Raw genomic sequence first — 20,142 nt, forward strand, 5'->3', positions numbered from 1 at the left:
TTAGTGAGTGGGCAAGAACCTGACAGATGGAATATAATGTGGAAAAATGTGCGGTTATCCACTTTGGTAGGAGGAATAGATGTGCAGAGTATTTCTTAAATGGTGAGAGATTAGAAAGTGTAGATGTACAAAGGGACCTGGGTGTCTTCGTCAATATGTCACTGAAAGCTAACATGCAGGTGCAGCAAGCAATTAGGAAGGCTAATGGTATGTTAGCCTTTATCACAAGAGGATTTGAGTACAGGAGTAGCGAAGTCTTGCTTCAGTTGTATAGAACCTTGGTTAGACCACACCTGGAGTACTGTGTGCAGTCCTTACCATAGGAAGGATATTATTGCCATAGAGGGAGTGCAGCCAAGGTTCACCAGACTTGTTCCCAGGATGGCGGGACTGTCCTATGAAGAGAGATTGGGGAAACTGGACCTGTATTCTCTAGAGTTTTGAAGAATGAGAGGTGATCTCATTGAAACCTACAAAATACCTAAAGGGATAGACATGGTAGATGCAGCTAAGATGTTTCCCCTGGTTGGGGAGTCGAGAACCAGGGGACGCAATTTCAAAATAAGGGGGAATCTACTTAGGACAGAGATAAGGAAAGATTTCTTTACTCAGAGGGTTGCGAATCTTTGGAATTCTCTACCCCAGAGGGCTGTGGAAGCTCAGTCATTGAATATGTTTAAAGCAGAGATTGACAGATCTCTAAATACAAATGATATAAAGGGATATGAGGATAGTGGGAAAAAGGCATTGAAGTGAATGATCAGCCATGATCATATTGAATGGCGGGGCAGACTAGATGGGCTGCATGGCCTACTCTTCCTATATTCCTGAAAGGTTAGGGTTCTGGTGGGAGGGGGCGGGGAGAGGTGCAGGGTGGGAGTGCATGTAAGCGCATGGGAAATATGAGCAGGAGTAGACCATTCAGCCCCTCGAGCCTGTTCCACCATTCAATAGGATCATGGCTGATCTTCTACCTCAATTCCACTTTCCTGCCCACACTCCATATCCCTTGATTCCCTGAGAGACCAAAAATCTGTCTATCCCAGCCCTAAATACACTCAACGACCGAACATCCACAGCCCTCTGGAGTAGAGAATTCCAAAGATTCACAACCCTCTGAGCGAAAAAATGTCTCCTCATCTCAGTCCTAAATGGCCGACCCCTTATCTTGAAGTTCTGCTTCTTGTGTTCTAGACAAGTACAGTGAACAGGAACCTCAAAGTGGGCACTGCACACCCGGAGAGTTCGGGGAATGTGGAAGCTCAGTCGATTGTAATTAGAGTTCCTGGAATTCCCATAGGCCTGACACTCAGCCTGATCCAGTACCAGCCTGGTGAGCAGGAGCAGGTATCTGGCAGCAACAGGCTATAGCCAGGGACACGATGGGACGGCTGGGTTACTTAACCAATTTTCAGCGTTGATTGGGGATGGGCCATTCCGTCTACTGCTGTTACAGTTTCAGCTTTCAACGCCTGCCCTGACTTCATTGACGCCAGGACACACATGGGGTTTTGCCAAACGGATGCATTTTGGCTTCCTCAGTGAACTTCAGAACAGGTGGAGGCCATTCAGCCCCTTGAGCTTGTTCTGCCATTCAAGGAGATCATGGCTGATCTGTATCCTAACTCCATCCACCTGCCTTGGCTTCATAAAGCTTAATACCCCTGCCTAACAAAAATCTTTCGATCTGATATTTATATGATTAATTGAGCGAGCATCTGCTGCTTTTTGTGGGAGATTATTCCACACTTCTACCAGCCATCGTGTTACATTTTCAATAATGACTACTCTTATAAATGACTCCGAATTTTATCATGCATAGTCCCCTTAAACCAGCTGATCAAGGGATGTAGGAATGGCTAGATATAAATGGACCATCTCATTCACGTTCTCCCATCCTGGTGGTCACATGATGCAACGATAATGGAATTGTTGACCAATCACAGCCATCAATCTTAATCAATGACACTACAACAGACCCAGACATAAGGCGAGGAAAACCCCCAGTGGGGGAGAGCTTGGGAACCAGAGGTCCAAAGTCACCTGTTCCGCCCAAACACATCACACTCCGTGCACGTCATGTCTCAAATTACTCGTATTATCGAGCACAGAATTTACACTACAATAATGCTACAGGATGACTGTCCAGCCAAACCGACATCATTCTTTGTTTAAGGTTCGAGTTGAGGTTTTGATCATGTATCCCTGTTTCTGTCACCTCCAGCACAAAATAGAGCTCACACAGAAGCAACAAAATCTCCTGAGGCAGATCCTGGACGCCTTTTCCAAGTATCATATCCCTCAAGAAGTGACCAAGAAACTAGTAAGTATTGGAAGGAAGAACCTTCATTTATTTAGCACTTTCGGTGTCCTCAGGACATCCCAAAAGCCAATGAACTGGCCTTTTATTTTTTTGAAGCATGACTGCTTTTTGTTATATCAACAAAGCAGCCAATTTGAGTACAGCACACAAACAGCAAATGAATAATGGCCAAATAATTTCTTTTTTATGGCTTTGGTGGAGGGAAAAATATTGGCTGTGAAACCCGGAAAGCCCGCAAAATGTCTTTCAGTAGTGACAACCAACTGAGTAGGCCTTGGTTTCTTGTCTTACCTGAAAGATGGCACCTCCAATCTAGATACTTCAGTGAAGTGACAAATTTGCATTTATATAGTTCTCCCTGTGTCTGCGTGGGTTTCGTCTGGGTGCTCCGGTTTCCTCCCACAGCCAAAAGACTTGCAGGTTGATAGGTAAATTGGCCATTATAAATTGCCCCTAGTATAGGTAGGTGGTAGGGGAATATAGGGACAGGTGAGGATGTGGGAGGAATATGGGATTAGTGTAGGATTAGTATAAATGGGTGGTTAATGGTCGGCACAGACTCGGTGGGCCGAAGGGCCTGTTTCAGTGCTGTATCTCTAAATCTAAATCTATAGCATCTAATCACATCCTCAGGATGTCCCAAACACTTTACATCCAATGAACGACCGTTCAAGTGTAGTCACTGGTGTTATGTAGGCAATCTACGCACAGCAAGCTCTCAAATAACAGCACTGAAATGAGGTGTACAAGCTTCACCAAATAAGGACACCTGTGGGCCCCACCTTTGGGGTCCAGTCCTGACAAATATCCTGGACTTTTGGAGGAATGATTGGAGCAGTGCCAGAATCTGGGTGGGTGGGTGGGGGGGTTGGGTGGGAGGCAGATAAGGACGAGGGGTCCAGAGCTGGGCAACACCCCTTCCTCTATGGGCGTGTGACTGGCTGACTGAATTTCTATTGGCATGGGCAGGTTGATGCCAAAGATGCAGGTGTAGTGGCACATGTACCCACCTGCCCAGCCCCTGCACCCCCCCCCCCCCACCCCCCGTAAATGAGATGCACCTCTCACTGAGCTCACATGGGGGTTAACCTTCTGCGTTGGAGGTCACTGGTGAGCACAATGCCAGGCTACTCAGGGATTTTCAGGTCCCATGCTCCATTTATTTTCATTTGAAAATGTAAGATGCATTTGCACTTCTTAGCAACCCAACAGCAGCAATGAACTGGCATGTTAAGAGTTATCAACATGCACTGTACCTGTTTGACCTCAATTTAGTGCAGTCACTTTTTGCAATGTGGTTGTGAGTATATGTCACAGGATGGGCTCTATAATTAGCCCAATCCCCATTCACAGTGTGGTTATAGAATGGGCCCTGTAGTGTTATAGCCCCAGTGTGGGTCACATAAAAAGTATCTCCCCTCCAGTGATACCCACATCCATGAACTAATAAAAAAAAAACGAGCACTGGAGTGTTATAGTCCTATGTCCACTCCCAGTGTGGGTATGGAATTGTCCCTATAGTGTTATAGACCCAGTGTGTATCACAGCATGGGCCTTATAGTGTTAGACTCCTATCTCTGACCATTGCTCCAATCTAGTAAAACTGGAAGGAGGAGAGATACAAAAAGACCTTCAATAATTTCAGAAGTCCAATTCAGCCCTGGGGTTTTCCGCACCATCCCCTGTAAAATATAAGTAACATTGGACCCTACAAGTGGGGTTGACTGATCTTCGTGTGTTTCTGCAGCTGCAGCAGCGTTGCAGCACTGAAGAAAACTTCCTGCTCCTCACGGAAACGGCCACTAGCCACGTTCAAGTTCTTGTCGAATTCACCAAAAAATTGCCCGGTGAGTGACTTGGTTTGTCAGTTCTATTCATTCTTGGGAAGTGGGGTTCACTGGCAAGACTGACATTTGTTGGCCACCCCTCAACGGTCCTGTCAAAGCCATGGTGGACTATTTTCTTCTTTGTAGCGGTTTGGATGCAACTGAGTGTCTTTCTCGGTCACTTCAGAGGTCTGTTAAGAGTCAGCCATGTTGTTGTGGGACTGGAGCCACATGTAGACCCAGAACGGGTAAGGACGACAGGTTTCCTTCCCTGAAGGGACTTTGGTGAACCGGTTGTGTTTTTATGAAGCTTTTGTGGTTTAGGAGTAGCTTTAAAATCGAAGGATGCAAGCAGATGAAATACAGGGGAGCACAGCACCATCCATAATGTTTTTGCCCCCATAGGACAACAGGCTAATTAAAGGGGAGGCCTGAAATATTTTCGTTGAGCAGAGAATGGTTGGAATGTGAAATTCTCAGCCACAATCTACTGCTGATGCACAGCCCATAAATTCTTATTAGACAGTTAGTTGAAAAGGAAGAATATTAAGGGATATGGTTAGTGTGCAAGAACATGAGATTAAAATAACAGCTGCTTTGGGGAAAAAACACCAGTGCAGAGAAAGTGGGCTGATTGGCTTGTTTCCCTGTTGGAACATTGTACGATTCTATGAGCAGCAGGCACATGGAAACTCCAAGTTCCCCTCCAAGTCACACACCATCCTGACTTGGAACGATATCGCCGTTCCTTCACTGTCACTGGGTCAAAATCAAAACCCTTCCTAACAGCACTGTGGGTGTACCTACCCCACATGGACTGCAGCGGTTCAAGAAGGCAGCTCACCACCACCTTCTCAAGGGCAATTAGGGATGGGCAACAAATGCTGGCCTGGCCAGTGACGTCTACATCCTGAAAAATTATAAATTGAAAAAGATTCTATGCTTCCAAGAGGTTGAAGTTGATTTGAGGTTAGTTGGCACCTTCAAAGATAAGGCTGGATCGATATCACACTGAGAAGGGGGATATAAACAGAACTGCATCATTTTATTTAAGTGAGGAGGAGAACAAAATTAATGTCTGGTGACAAACATGTGGGGGAAAATGTTATCATGGCAGCGGGGTTCTCAATGACTCCGAGATCCCCGCATTGCTTCTTTTCCAGAGGCCTGCTGAATTTAGTGCCATTCAGGCACATCAGTGGACAGTGGCGGGCTTTCCATAGGATCTAGGACCCCGTTGCCAGAGGTCCTGCCCTTTTAGAGCTGCTGGCCAATCAGAGGACGGCGGCTGCAGCACCACCATGGCGCTGGTGACTGCTGCTGGAGGTGACCGTCCTGGAGGGCGAGAAGTGTTCCTGGAGCCAGGCCCTCGGGTAGGTCAGAGTGGGAGGTGTTTTCTAGGGTGGTGGGGTGGGGGGGGGGGTCGTGTGAGAGGGGCTGTAGGGGGAGTCAGCAGCAAGGGAAGGGGGTGGCATTCAGCAGGCCCCCCCCCACCTTCCCGATGCCGGGTCCCTTGATTAGGTACTGAGTGCCTTTGAAAGGGGATCCCCCATCGCCCCACCCCCCCTGGGAGACCACAAGCAGCCCTGCATGGGTTTGCATGTTATACTACCCGCATGGCGACAGCCCCACCCGCCGTTGGGTTAATACCAGCGGCAGCAGGAAGAGGCCCTTAATTGGGCATGAATTGCCCCTTAAGAGCTCAATTGGCAGTGGGCGCGGGAAGGCTGTCCAGGGGCCTTCCCACCACAGACTTAATTAGGGTGGAGGTGGGAAGGTGGTGGGGTCCCCGCCCACTACCATCCCGCCCAATTAACTGCCCTCCCCGCCTCCAAACTCGCCAAGGGGGAGAGCATAAAACATCGCCCTCTGTATCACAAAATATTGTCTTCTGATAAAAATCTGTCTAACTTGCATTAGAATGAATCCAATACTAACTGCTTCCGAGGGAGCCTGTTCCATAGATTGATTCCCTTGCTCACTGAAATGCAGCAATAAGGAGTGACCCAGCTGATCAGAGACGGTGTGGGTAACAATGCCTCTGCTTTCTCTGTAGGTTTTCAGATGTTGGACCATGAGGATCAGATTGCTTTGCTGAAAGGTTCTGCTGTTGAAGCCATGTTTCTCCGCTCAGCCCAGATATTCAGCAGGAAAATCCCTTGCCAGCAGAGTCAGTTGCTGGAAGATAGAATTCGTCACAGCGGTGAGTCTAAAAAGCACACTTACAGGGGCAGATATTGATATAATTGGTGCTGTTCTGGAACAAATGCTTGATGTGCTTGTAAATGCAAGAAAGAGCTTGCATTTATATAGCACCTTATCCTGTTCTCAGAACATCCCAAAGCATTTGGGTAGCCACTGAATTAGAGAGTCAGAACCATGGAGCTATAGTAATTTGTAGCAGAGAAGGAGGCCATTGTGAGTGTCGCCAGTGGTTCACAGGGTAGCAATTGCGCCTGTGAGTCAAAAGGTTTAAGTCCCATTCCAGTGTCTTGAACACAGAATCCACGTTGACACCATCAGTGCAGTACTGAGGGAGTGCTGCACTGTCGACCCAAGGGCTGCCCTGACTGTATGAATGCTTGGATCATGCTGTGCCAAGCTTAACACAGAATCCATGTCTGTAAGGCTGACAGCTCAAACTGCCCAATGCCACAATCAGTGCCCAGTTATGGAGGGTTGGATCTGCTCAGGACCCCATGTAGTTTCCCTGGTTGAGTGATGCTACCACCCCTCCCCTTTTCGAGGATGGACAGAGGGCTATTAAACACACACATTTACTGTAGTGTGATGGACTCATACTTCCCCTATGTTATTAATCTACAATAGCAGTAAATGAACTGCCATTCAATAATTGTAAACTCCACTGGAACTCTGAGACTGGAACCAAATCATAGTGCTACTTTTCTATACAATAATTCAGAACACATTTTATTTTCTTCTTCATGTGTGTCTTTGTTATTTGTCTATTTTGCTGCAAAGTCTTGTATCAAGGGGCATGCCTGTCACATTCCAGGCATCACACAAGAGGTGTCACACTTTGGCATGGGGCAAGCCAATCTTAAAGATGGCTGGAAATTGATCCACCGTCTGAAATTTACCTCAGTTACAACTACCTACTGCCTGACTTAAGAAGATTACACGAAGCTGAACTGACATGGAATTTTTACCTATTTAAAGTGCTGGCCAGGTGACCAATCGGAGATCAGAACTGAGCTGCTGACTGCTGATGAGCAATGCCACAGGAGATCTGCCAAAACGTTTTAATAATTTGAAATTACAACTGGCATTGCTCATAACAGGAAATATATTCAAGCGTTAAAAATTAATGTTTTATTTGAGGGGAATGATGGACACAGCCGTTCACCTCCACCTTACTGTTTCTGTCAAGAGTCCTTTACTCTTTTAGACAGTGAGAATATTCAGTTAAACGCCATTTGACCTGAAGATTAATTGTGATCACAATTAGATGACACTTATTACGGTATAATGACATTATTTGTGTTTCAGAGTTTGCAAGAATATATGATTTATAATTAAACAATCAAACTGATTTTTGCAGAAAGTCACTCACAGCAGTTTGTATTGCAACTGGGGAATATTCAGCATTTTTGTGAGGTTTTTGGATTTTGAAAGGAATTAATTGGGTAGATAGAGAGAAACTTTTTCTGCTAGTGGGGAGTCTAAGTCAAGGGGAATCTTAAAATCAGAGTCAGTACATTCAGAGAGAAGTTAGGAAACATTTCTTCATGCAAAGGGTGATAGATGTGTGCAACTCTCTCCCACAAAAAGCAGCAGATGGTAGCTCAATTTTAAATCTGAGAGCGATAGATTTTTGCTAGCCAAGGAGATCAAGGGGTATACAGGGATGCTGGCACAGGCACCATGGTCTAAATGGCCTCCTTCTGTGCTGTATTACTATGGTTCTATCTGGAACCAAGACAGGAATATGGAGTTATGTCACAGATCAGCCATGATCTCATTGAATGGCGGAACAGGTTCAAGGGGCTGAATGGCCTCCTCCTGTGTCAATGATCCTAGAAATATTTCTATGTCCATTCTATGAAAACCCTCGGATTTCTTTTCCTTATCCAAATAAACCAATTCTTTGTAACTTCGCTGCAGCCATATCGAGTATATTAAATAGTTCTTTGTTTAAATTTATTCACAGTTTTATGCTTTTTATTTCTACTGTGCTAATTTGGAATGGCCAGGCTTTGATCAAACGAGGGCATGAATAATGCATATTGTAGTTTGAAACCAGGTCTCAGAAAAAGATAAATATTTAAGTGCTCAGTATTGTCTGCATTGTGCCATTCAGTGCTTGTGTCACTGGCACAGAATGGAGACTGTATCGGCTGCTAGATTGGAGTCGGGTTTCTCGTTGCTTGAAGTTTTGGTTTATGTTTGCACTCCACAGTGCTGAGTGACTGAACGCGTAATAAAATAAAGATGAAGCAATCTCACACACACCCTTAGGGATGCAGATTGGTTGCGGATAAGTTGGATATTGAGGATGGTTCTGACGCATTTGATGAGATAGCATGCGCCAGGCACAAATCCTCTACCCTCCAGATAAAGCAATACATTCCTATCCACATGAAGACAAGGCCTTCAAATGTGCCCAACGCATCTACGTTTGTGCCAACAGCAAAGACCTGTGTGTTTTACTTGGTGACTCCCAATGTCAACGTAGCAAACCCTTCCCAGAAAACATTAGGGTTGAATGCCTTCTTTGTTCAGTTGGTTTGAGCAATTAGCTTGATACTATGATTTTATGACACTATAATTTTGTAAAGCAGTGATTTATTTTTTTACTCATTCATGGGATGTGGGCATCGCTGGCTAGGCCAGCATTTATTGCCCATCCTTAATTGCCCTCGAGAAGGTGGTGGTGAGCTGCCTTCTTGAACTGCTGCAGTCCATGTGATTCTATGCTGCAGAGGTACCATAATTTAGCAATTTCACAATACCATGATACTTGTTTTTATTTAGTCTCAGGATGTGGGCGTCACTGGCTAGGCCAGCATTTATTACCCATCCTAATTGCCCTTGAGAAGGTGGTGGTAAGCCACCACCTTGAACTGCTGCAGTCAGTGTGGTGTAAATACACCCACAGTGCTGTTAGGGAGGGAGTTCCAGGATTTTGACCCAGTGATGATAAATGAACAGCGATATAGTTCCAAGTCAGGATGGTGTGTGGCTTGGAGGGGAACTTGCAGGTGGTGGTATTCCCATACATCTGCTGCCCTTGTCCTTCCAGGTGTCGAGGTCGCAGGTTTGGAAGGTGCTGCCAAAGGAGCCTTGGCAAGTTCCTGCAGTACATCTGGTAGATGGTACACACTGTGCACTGGTGGTGGAGGGAGTGAATGTTGAAGGTGCTGGATGGGGTGATGATCAAGCGGGCTGCTTTGTCCTGGATGGTGTCGAGCTTCCTGAGTGTTGAAGCCACACTCATCCAGGCAAGTGGCGGTATTCCATCACACTCCTGACTTTTGCCTTTAGCAGGCTTTGGGGAGTCAGGAGGTGGGTTACTCGCTGCAGAATTCCCAGCCTCTGACTTGCCTCAGTATTTGTGTGGCTGGTCCAGTTAAGTTTCAGGTCAGGACGATGTTGGTTAGGGATTCAGTGATGGTAATGCCGTTGTATGTCAAGAGCTGATGGTTAGATTCTCTCTTGTTGGAGATGGTCATTGCCCGGCACTTGTGTGGCACAAATGTCACTTATCAGCCTAATCCTGAATGTTGACCAGGTCTTGCTGCACGTGGATACGGATTGCTTCAGTATATGAGAAGTTGCGAATGGTACTGAACACTGCAATCATCAGCAAATATCCCCACTTCTGACCGAGTGATGGAGGGAAGGTCGTTGACAGCTGCAGTGTATGGTGTCAAAGCCAGTTGGGAAATAGACTTCAGAAACTACTACCATGGAGCCACATTGTGGCCAGAGCCTATAACTACATCGTGACAATTAACACCAACATTGAACTGGAAATGTTAACATAATTTACAGTGCTTAGCTTTAAAAATGTTGATATGAAATGTTAAAAATGGTCTCTTCAGACTACTAGCAAAAATTGGATGTCCACCAAAGCTACTAAGTATCATCACCTCATTCCATGACAATATGAAAGGCACAATTCAGCATAGCGGTGCCTCATCAGACCCCTTTCCTATCCTGAGTGGCGTGAAACAGGGCTGTGTTCTCGCACCTACACTTTTTGGGATCTTCTTCTCCCTGCTGCTCTCACATGCGTTCAAGTCTTCAGAAGAAGGAATTTTCCTCCACACAAGATCAGGTGGCAGGTTGTTCAACCTTGCCCGTCTAAGAGTGAAGACCAAAGTACGGAAAGTCCTCATCACGGAACTCCTCTTTGCTGACGATGCTGCATTAACATCCCACACAGAAGAGTGTCTGTAGAGACTCATCGACAGGATTGCGGCTGCCTGCAATGAATTTGGCCTAACCATCAGCCTCAAGAAAACGAACATTGTGGGATAGGACATCAGAAATGCTCCATCCATCAATATCGGCGACCACGCTCTGGAAGTGGTTCAAGAGTTCATCTACCTAGGCTCAACTATCACCAGTAACCTGTCTCTCGATGCAGAAATCAACAAGTGCATGGGAAAGGCTTCCACTGCTATGTCCAGACTGGCCAAGAGGGTGTGGGAAAATGGCGCACTGACACGGAACACAAAAGTCCGAGTGTATCAAGCCTGTGTCCTCAGTACCTTGCTCTACGGCAGCGAGGCCTGGACAACGTCTCAATCCATTCCATCTTCGCTGCCTCCGGAGAATCCTTGGCGTCAGGTGGCAGGACCGCATCTCCAACACAAGTCCTCGAGGCGGCCAACATCCTCAGCATATACACCCAACTGAGCCAGCGGCGCTTGAGATGGCTTGGCCATGTGAGCCGCATGGAAGATGGCAGGATCTCCAAGGACGCATTGTACAGCGAGCTCGCCACTGGTATCAGACCCACCGGCCGTCCATGTCTCCGCTTTAAAGACATCTGCAAACATGACATGAAGTCCTGCGACATTGACCACAAGTTGTGGGAGTTAGTTGCCAGCAATCGCCAGAGCTGGCAGACAGCTGTAAAGGCGGGGCTAAAGAGAGGCGTGTCAAAGAGACGTAGCGGTTGGCAAGAAAAGAGACAGAAGTGTAAGGAGAGAGCCAACTGTGTAACAGCCCTGACAACCAATTGTATCTGTAGCACCCATGGAAGAGTCTGTCACTCTAGAATTGGCCTTTATAGCCACTCCAGGCGCTGCTCCACAAACCACTGACCATCTCTAGGTGCTTACCCATTGTCTCTTGAGACAAGGAGGCCAAAGAAGAGCTTTAAAAATGTTGCTATCTGAGCAAAGTGCATTAATCTGCCTATAATTTTGCAAATAAGGGGCTTGAAAGGCCGAGCTAAACTTCTGTGTGTAAGCTGTGGCTCAGAGGATCGCACTGTCACCTCAGAATCAGACAGTTGTGGGGTCAAGTCCCACTCCAGAGACTTCAGCACCATCTCCAGGCTGCCATTCAATTGCAGTACTCAGGGACTGCTTCTCTGTCAGAGGTGCTTTCTCTTACGTAAACCTGCGACCGTGACCACCTCTCTCTTATCTGCCCTGTCAAATGGGTGTAAAAGATCCCAAGGCACTATTTTGAAGAAGTGCAGATGAGTTCTCCCCAGTGTCCTGGGCAATATTTATCCTTCAATCAATATCACTAAAAGCACATCATCCAGTCATTATCACATTGCTGTTTGTACACCTATCCGACATTACAATGGTGACTACATTTCAAAGCCCATTGGGACGTCCTAAGACCATGAAAGACAGGATAAATGAAGTTAAATTGACGTCAGTGGGAATCGGGAAAAACGCTCCACTGCCTGGAGTCGGTTGTAGTTGTTGGAGGTCAATCATCTGAGCTCCAGGACATCACTGCAGGAGTTCCTCAGGGTAGTGTTCTAGGCCCAACCATCTTCAGCTGCTTCATCAATGCCCTTCCTTCAATCATAAGGTCAGATGTGGGGATGTTCGCTGATGATTGCACAATGTTCAGCACCATTCGTGACTCCTCAGATACTGAAACAGTCCATGTAGAAATGCAGCAAGACCTGGACAATATCCAGGCCTGGGCTGAGAAGTAGTAAGTAACATTCGCGCCACACAAGTGCCAGGCAATGCCATCTCAAACAAGAGATAATCTAACCATCTCCCTTTGACGTTCATTGGCATTACCATCGCTGAATCCCCCACTATCAACATCCTGGGGGTCACCATTGATCAGAAACTGAACTGGACCAGCCACATAAATGCTGTGGCTACAAGAGTAGGTCAGAGGCTGGGAATTCTGCAGCGAGTAACTCACCTCCTGACTCCCCAGTGCCTGTCCACCATCTACAAGGCACATGTCAGGAGTGTGATGGAATACTCTCCATTTGCCAGGATGGGTGCAGCCTCAACAACACTCAAGAAGCTCGACATCATCCAGGACTAAGCAGGCCACTTGATCAGCACCTCATCCACCACCTTCAACATTCACACCCTCCACCACTGATGCATAGTGGCAGGAGTGTGTACCATCTACAAGATGCACCAAGGCTCCTTCGACAGCATCTTCCAAACCCGCGATTTCTACCAACTAGAAGGACAAGGACAGCAGATGCATGGGAACACCGCCACCTGCAAGTTCCCCTCCAAGTCATACACCATCCTGACTTGGAACTATATCTCTGTTCATTTATCATCACTGGGTCAAAATCCTGGAACTCGCTTCCTAACAGCACTGTTGGTGTACCTACCCCACATGGACTGCAGCAGTTCAAGAAGGCAGCTCACCACCACCTTCTCAAGGGCAATTAGGGATGGGCAATAAATGCTGGCCTGGCCAGCGACGCCCACATCCCATGAACAGTTCAAAAAAAAATCAGATAAGCTTGCAGCACAGAAGGAGGCCATTCGGCCCATCTTGCTTGTACTGCCTCTTTGAAAGAGCTGTTTAATCAGCTCTTCTCCTTCTCTTTCCCTGTTACGTTCCAAAGTTTCTCCTCTTCAGGTATTTATCCAATTTCCTTTTGAAAGTTATGAGTGAATCTGTTTCCACCACCCTTTCAGGAGTGCATTCCAGATCACAACAACTCACTGTGTTACAATAATTTCTCCTCATCTCCCCTCTGGTTATTTTGCCAATTAGAACATAGAACATTACAGCGCAGTACAGGCCCTTTGGCCCTCGATGTTGCGCCGACCTGTGAAACCATCTAACCTACACTATTCCATTTTCATCCATATGTCTATCCAATGACCACTTAAATGCCCTTAAAGTTGGCAAGTCTACTACTGTTGCAGGCAGGGCGTTCCACGCCCCTACTACTCTCTGAGTAAAGAAACCACCTCTTATGAACATACGAATTAGGAGCAGGAGTAGGCCACTCGGCCCCTCGAGCCTGCTCCACCATTCAACAAGATCATGGCTGATCTGATTGTAACCTCAACTCCACATTCCCACCTACCCCCCAATAACCTTTCACCCCCTTATCAAGAATCTATCTACCCCTGCCTTAAAAATATTCAAAACTCTGCTTCCACTGCCTTTTGAGGAAGAGAATTCCAAAGACTCATGATCCTTAGAGAAAAAATTCTCCTCATCTCTATCTTACATGGGCAACCCCTTATTTTTAAACAGCAGTTCCTAATTCTAGATTCTCCCACAAGGGGAAACATCCTTTCCACATCCACCCTGTCAAGACCCCTCAGGATCTTATGTTTCAGTCAAATCGCCTCTTACTCTTCTAAACTCCAGTGGATACAAGCCTAGCCTGTCCAATCTTTCCTCGTAAAACAATCCGCCCATTCCAGGTATTAGTCCAGTAAACCTTCTCTAAACTGCTTCCAATGCATTTGCATCCTTCCTTAAATAAGGAGATCAATACTGTACACAGTACTCCAGGTGTGGTCTCACCAGTGCTCTGTATAACTGAAGCATAACCTCCCTAGATTCAATTCCCCTCGCGATAAATGATAACATTCTATTAGCTTTCCTAATTTCGTGCTGAACCTGCATACTAACCTTTTGCGATTCATGCACTAAGACACCCAGATCCCTCTGCATTTCAGAGCTGTGCAATCTCTCACCATTTGGATAATGTGCTTCTTTTTTTAATTCTTCCTGCCAAAGTGGACAAATTTCCACTTTCCCACATTCTACTCCATTTGCCAGATCTTTGCCCACTCATTTAACCTGCCTATGTCCCTTTGTAGCCTCCTAATGTCCTCTTTACAGCTTACTTTCCTATCTATCTTAAACCTGTGTCCTTTGGTTACCGACCCTCCTGTCACTGGAAATAATTTCTCCTTATTTACTCTATCAAAACCCTCAGTAAATCTTCCCTTAACCTTCTCTGCACTAGGGAGAACAATCCCAGCTTCTCCAGTCTCGCCACATAACTAAAGTACCTCATCCCCGCTGCCAACTTAGTAAATCTTCTCTGGTGGAAGGCGAAAGGGGATGGTAATGGGACAAGTAAAGAAACAAACAATATGTCGAGAGGAGGTGTAAATGCAAAAAGCAGAATCATCAACTGCCTTCTGAATAAATGCGGGAAGAAGTTTGATCTGAAATTGTTGAACTTAATGTTGAATCCAGAAGTCTGGAAACAGCCTAATCGAAAGATGAGGTGCAGTTCTAATGAAACTTAACCTAATCTCGAGGAACAGTGTTGGAGGCTGAGGGCAGAGAGGACAGACTGAGAGTGTGGTCTGGAATTAAAATGACAAGACGTCTGAAAGCTCAGGGTCACGCTTACGGACTGAACGGAAGGATTCCACAAAGTGGTCACCAAACCTACATGCTGTGTCCCCAATGTAGAGGAGGGAGTTTAATGATCTCTAGACCTGCTGCCAGTGCACCCGAGTGGGATTTAAACTCATTACCTTCTGCGTACAGGACTGGATCACAGCAACCTTTTCTGAACTGTCACTACTTCAAAAGCTGCCACAGGGGCTCATCTTTATGATCAGAGGGGATACTGGAAGAACGAAAATAAAAACTTGCATTTATATAGCGCCTTTCATTACTTCAGGATGTTCCAAAGTGCTTTACAGCCAATTGAGTACTTTTGAAGTGTAGCCACTGTTGTAATGTAGGAAACAGGGCAGCCAATTTGTGCACAGCAAGCTCCCATAAACAGCAATATGATAATGACCACATAATCAGTTTAGGTGACATTGGTTGAGGGATAAATATTGACCGGGACACTGAGAGAACTCCTCTGCTCTTCTTCAAAATAGTGCCATGGGGTCTTATGCGTCTCATCAGAAAGACAGCACCTCAGACATTGCAGCGCTCCCTCAGTAACCACTCTCCTACAGTGCAGTGCTCCCTCAGTACTGACCCTCCGACAGTGCAGTGCTCCCTCAGCACTGACCCTCTGACAGTGCAGCACTCCCTCAGCACTGACCCTCTGACAGTGCAGCGCTCCCTCAGTACTGACCCTCTGACAGTGCAGTGCTCTCTTAGTACTGACCCTCCGACAGTGCAGCACTCCCACAGTACTGTCCCTCAGTGCAGTGCTCCCTCAGTACTGACCCTCTGACAGTGCAGTGCTCCCTCAGTACTGACCCTCTGACAGTGCAGCACTCCCTCAGTACTGACCCTCCGACAATGCAGTGCTCCCTCAGTACTGACCCTCCAACAATGCAGTGCTCCCTCAGTACTGACCCTCTGACAGTGCAGCACTCCCTCAGCACTGACCCTCCGACAATGCAGTGCTCCCTCAGTACTGACCCTCCAACAATGCAGTGCTCCCTCAGTACTGACCCTCTGACAGTGCAGCACTCCCTCAGCACTGACCCTCCGACAATGCAGTGCTCCCTCAGTACTGACCCTCTGACAGTGCAGCACTCCCTCAGTACTGACCCTCCAACAATGCAGTGCTCCCTCAGTACTGACCCTCCAACAGTGCAGTGCTCCCTCAGTACTGTCCCTGGAAATTGTGCTCTAGTACCTGGAACTCACTTTATTCATCTCGAGGTGAAACAAGGTTTTGAATCTTCTCCCAATATCAGCTGGTCTTGATGCCAAACCACAATACTGATTCGTCAGCTTGTCATTTCCAGATGTTTGTCCCTTCTTTTAATATGGAGGAACACTTCCATGAGAATAGCTGCTTTCAATGGCATTGTTGAAGAAATGACACCTCCAGGTGTAACGGAAAGATAATTCTGACTTAGTTTGGACGAAGATATCATCTGGCCCCATTGTCAAGGCTTCACGGTCTCTGTGCGATATCTCAGCTGCTTATGTGTGAACTGTCTACACGAATCCTTCACATTGTCACCTATCAACTTTAAACTTAAGGCCATTCTCATGGATAATTCATTCGATTATACAAGAATCTCTTATGAATTCTTAATATTCTGTGAAATGAATGGCCTGTGTCTGATGCTGCCCTTTCTACAGACGGTCTTTATTCACATGGAGACGTACGATTTCATCAAAAGAAAGGGCAGCTCTCTTTTAAAACTCTATCTATTTGCAGAGGATGTATAAATGGACGTCTTTTTTTTTTGCGATGCAGAATATTTTGATCTTTACGCCTGCATAATGGAGACATGGAGCGCTTGAAAGGTTTTCAGAACATGAAACTTTCATTATTGAGAATGGTTTCTGTTTATCTCAGCTCCTCACTTGGAATCAGCTGTAAAATAAACTTCCAAATTCATCCTTCATTTACATGCGTCTAATTCAGTGGTATAACATGCATTGTGCAATCCTGTCATTCAAATAGTATCCTGATTAACTCATTGCAATGAAGGATGTAATTGCACTAGAGAGGGGTTAGATGAGATTTAGCAGGATGAGGCCCGGAATGGAGAATTTTAGTTATGAGGAATGATTGGATAGGGTGAGGTTGTTTTCATTAGGATGGAGGAGACTGAGGGGAGATTTAATTGAAGTGTATAAACCTATGAGGGGCCATGATAGAGTGGACAGCAAGGACCAATTTCCCTCAGCAAAGAGGTCAGTAAGTAAGGGTGCAGAGATTGAAAGGAATTGGTAGAAAGATTAGAGGGGAGTTGAGGAACTTTTTTTTTCATCCAGAGGGTGGTGAGGGTCTGGAACTCACAGCCTGAAAGGGTGGTAGAGGCAGAAAACCCTCATTGCTTTTAAAAAAATACTTGGAAATGCATTTGAAGTGCCGTAACCTACAGGGCTATGGACAAGGAGCTGGAAGGTGGGATTAGACTGGCTAGTTCTTTCTCAGCTAGTATGGACAGGATGGGCCAAATGGCCTCCTTCTGTGCCGTAAATCATTCTATGTTTCTATGAATCAGTGAAAGGGAACTGGTGAATGCTGGAAGGAACTTCTCCTGATTCCAGCTTACAGTCCACTCTATAGTCAGTCATATGATCAGGAGGAGGCCATTCAGCCCCTCGAACCTGTTCCGCCATTCAATCAGATAATGTAGATGGATTTTTTTTAAAGAAACAGTCTGTGATATCATATGCAGTTTTGTATAAAACAAATTAGTGTGTATAATTTATGGCCACATCATTCTCACATTACGTAATCAAACATTTCCTGCACTTCAATTCTCGTCTTTTGCTGAAAATGGTTAGAGAGGGGATTATGAAGTCTCATGCAATCAGGTCAAAAACGGGCAAGGAAACCTCCTGCTGATTACCACCTACTGCCCCTCCCCGCCTCAGCTGATGAATCTGTGCTTCTCCATGTTGAACACCAATTGGAAGAAGCACTGATGGAAGCAAAGGCACAGAATGTACTCTGGGTGGGGAACTTCAATGTCCATCACCATGAGTGGCTCAGTAGCACCACTACTGACCGAGCTGGCCGAGTCCTAAAGGACATAGCTGCTAGACTGGGTCTGCGGCAGGTGGTGAGGGAACCAACAAGAGGGATAAGCCTACTTGACCTCGTCCTCACCAATCTGTCACAGATGCATCCGTCTATGATAGTATTGCTAGCAGTAACTACCGCTCAGACCTTGTGGAGACAAAGTCCCATCTTCACATTTTGAGGATACCCTCCATCGTTTTGTGTGGCACTACTACCGTGCTAAATGAGATAGATTTCAAACACATCTAGCAACTCAAAACTGGGCATCCATGAGGCGCTGTGGGCCATCAGCAGCAGCAGAATTGTACTCAACCTCATGGCCCGGCATATCCCCCACTCTACCATTACCATCAAGCCAGGAGACCAACCCTGGTTCAATGAAGAATGCAGGAGGACATGCCAGGAGCAGCACCAGGCATACCTCAAAATGAGGAAAATAGCCCAGGTATGTCCTGTCCACAAAAAGCAAGACAAATCCAATTTGGGAACGTCATCAAATCTAGAGCACAGAAACAGGCCATTTGGTCTAAGTAGTCCATCGTCAAACTCCACACAAGCCTCCTCCCACCCCTCTTCATCTCATTCTATCAATATATCCTTCTATTCCTTTATCCCTCACGTGTTTATTTAGCTTCCCATTTCATATATCTGTACTATTCACCTTAACTACTCCCTGTGGAAGCGAGTTCCACATTCTCATCACTCTCTGGGGAAAGAAGTTTCTCCTGAATTCCCTATTGGATTTATTAGTGACTGTCTTATATTTCTGGCCTCTAAATCTGGTCTTGCCCGCAAGTTGAAACATCTTCTGTACATTCAGCCTATCGAACCCTTCCATTATGATAAATACCTCTAACAGATCACCCTTCAGCCTTCTCATTTTGAGAGAAAACAGCAAGAAGTGGTTGTGTTTAAATTGCAGAGTGAGCAGAAGCTGTCAGTCGTGTTGAAATTCAGTCTTGGTCAGGTGATGTGTGTCAGTGACCAGAGCAGTCCTTGCTTTTCAATCCCATTCTGACCCACACACATCTCGGCCTGAGTTTCAGAAAACCCAAAATTGGGTCTCCCTTACACCAACTTGGAACAAAGACCAAATGAAGTTTCAGAGGGTCTTTTTGGGGAGGGGGTGATGATAACAGATTTGAAGGGGCAGGGGGCAGTACCTGAGGAGGGGGAACTGTTTACAATATCTGCTCACATGGGGGCCGGGAAGGGGAGTTGAGAGATCGCTGCATTCCTCCAATTCTGGGCTCCTGAGCATTCCCTGATTTTCATCGCTCCACCATTGGTGGCCGTGTCTTCAGCTGCTGAGGCCCTGAGCTCTGGAATTCCCTCCTAAACCTCTCTGTCTCTCTACCTCACTAAACTTCTCTGCCTTCTTCTCCTCCTTCAAGACACTGCTTAAAACCTACCTCTTTGACCAAGCTTTTGGTCATCTTCCTTAATATCTCCTAATGAAGTGCAGTGTCACATTTTCCTTCCCAATGCTCCTGTGAAGTATCTTTGGGACGGTTTACTACATTAAGGTGCTATATGAATACAAGTTCTTGTTGTTGTGGTCAGTTTAGTGGAAATAGGATCAAGGGTGGTCAAGGAGGTGGGTCTCATAGACAAGATGAACTCCGAAAGAGCATGAGGGCAGATCGAGAAACTAGAGAAAGATCTGAGTTCAGGACGAGGGCAGGGGGGAGCCTTGTGGGGGGCTTGGCCTCATGGGAGGGAAGTGGCAGAGGCCACTGAATGAACAATCTCCAATGCTGTTTGAAACGGCCCCTGTCCACTGGGGCTTATTTCCGACTTCCCAGGGCAGTCGGGAGTCAGATGGGCAAAAGATGCATGGGGGAATATGAGGAAGCACTTTTTTTTACACAGCAGGCGGTAATGACTTGGAACTCGCTGCCCATAAGGGTGATGGAAATGGAGACAACCAGTGACTTCAAGAGGAAGTTGGATGACCACCTGAGAGAAATAGACTTGCAGAGGCTACGGGGATCGAGCCGGGGAGTGGGACTGACTGCATAGCTCTGTGGAGAGCTGGCATGGACTCGATGGGTCGAATGGCCACCTTCTGTGCAGGAAATGACTCTAAGATTGTTAATCTGACCGTGTTAGTTTTGGTGTGAAGC

General features: G+C 46.3%; 1 protein-coding gene across 8 annotated transcripts in view; it reads left to right on the forward strand.

Moving 5' to 3' along the window:
• The window catches only part of nr1h4 (nuclear receptor subfamily 1, group H, member 4), a 110,879-nt gene that overhangs the window by 77,751 nt on the left and 12,986 nt on the right, over positions 1-20,142 (forward strand). For all 8 annotated transcript variants that reach the window (XM_068050175.1, XM_068050177.1, XM_068050176.1 and 5 more), the window contains 3 exons: positions 2,225-2,323; positions 4,071-4,170; positions 6,206-6,352. In XM_068050175.1, coding sequence (XP_067906276.1) covers positions 2,225-2,323; positions 4,071-4,170; positions 6,206-6,352 — 346 coding nt within the window. The remainder of the gene's footprint in view (positions 1-2,224; positions 2,324-4,070; positions 4,171-6,205; positions 6,353-20,142) is intronic.

Source organism: Heterodontus francisci, chromosome 18, assembly GCF_036365525.1.
Source record: "Heterodontus francisci isolate sHetFra1 chromosome 18, sHetFra1.hap1, whole genome shotgun sequence".
Classification (NCBI taxonomy): domain Eukaryota; kingdom Metazoa; phylum Chordata; class Chondrichthyes; order Heterodontiformes; family Heterodontidae; genus Heterodontus; species Heterodontus francisci.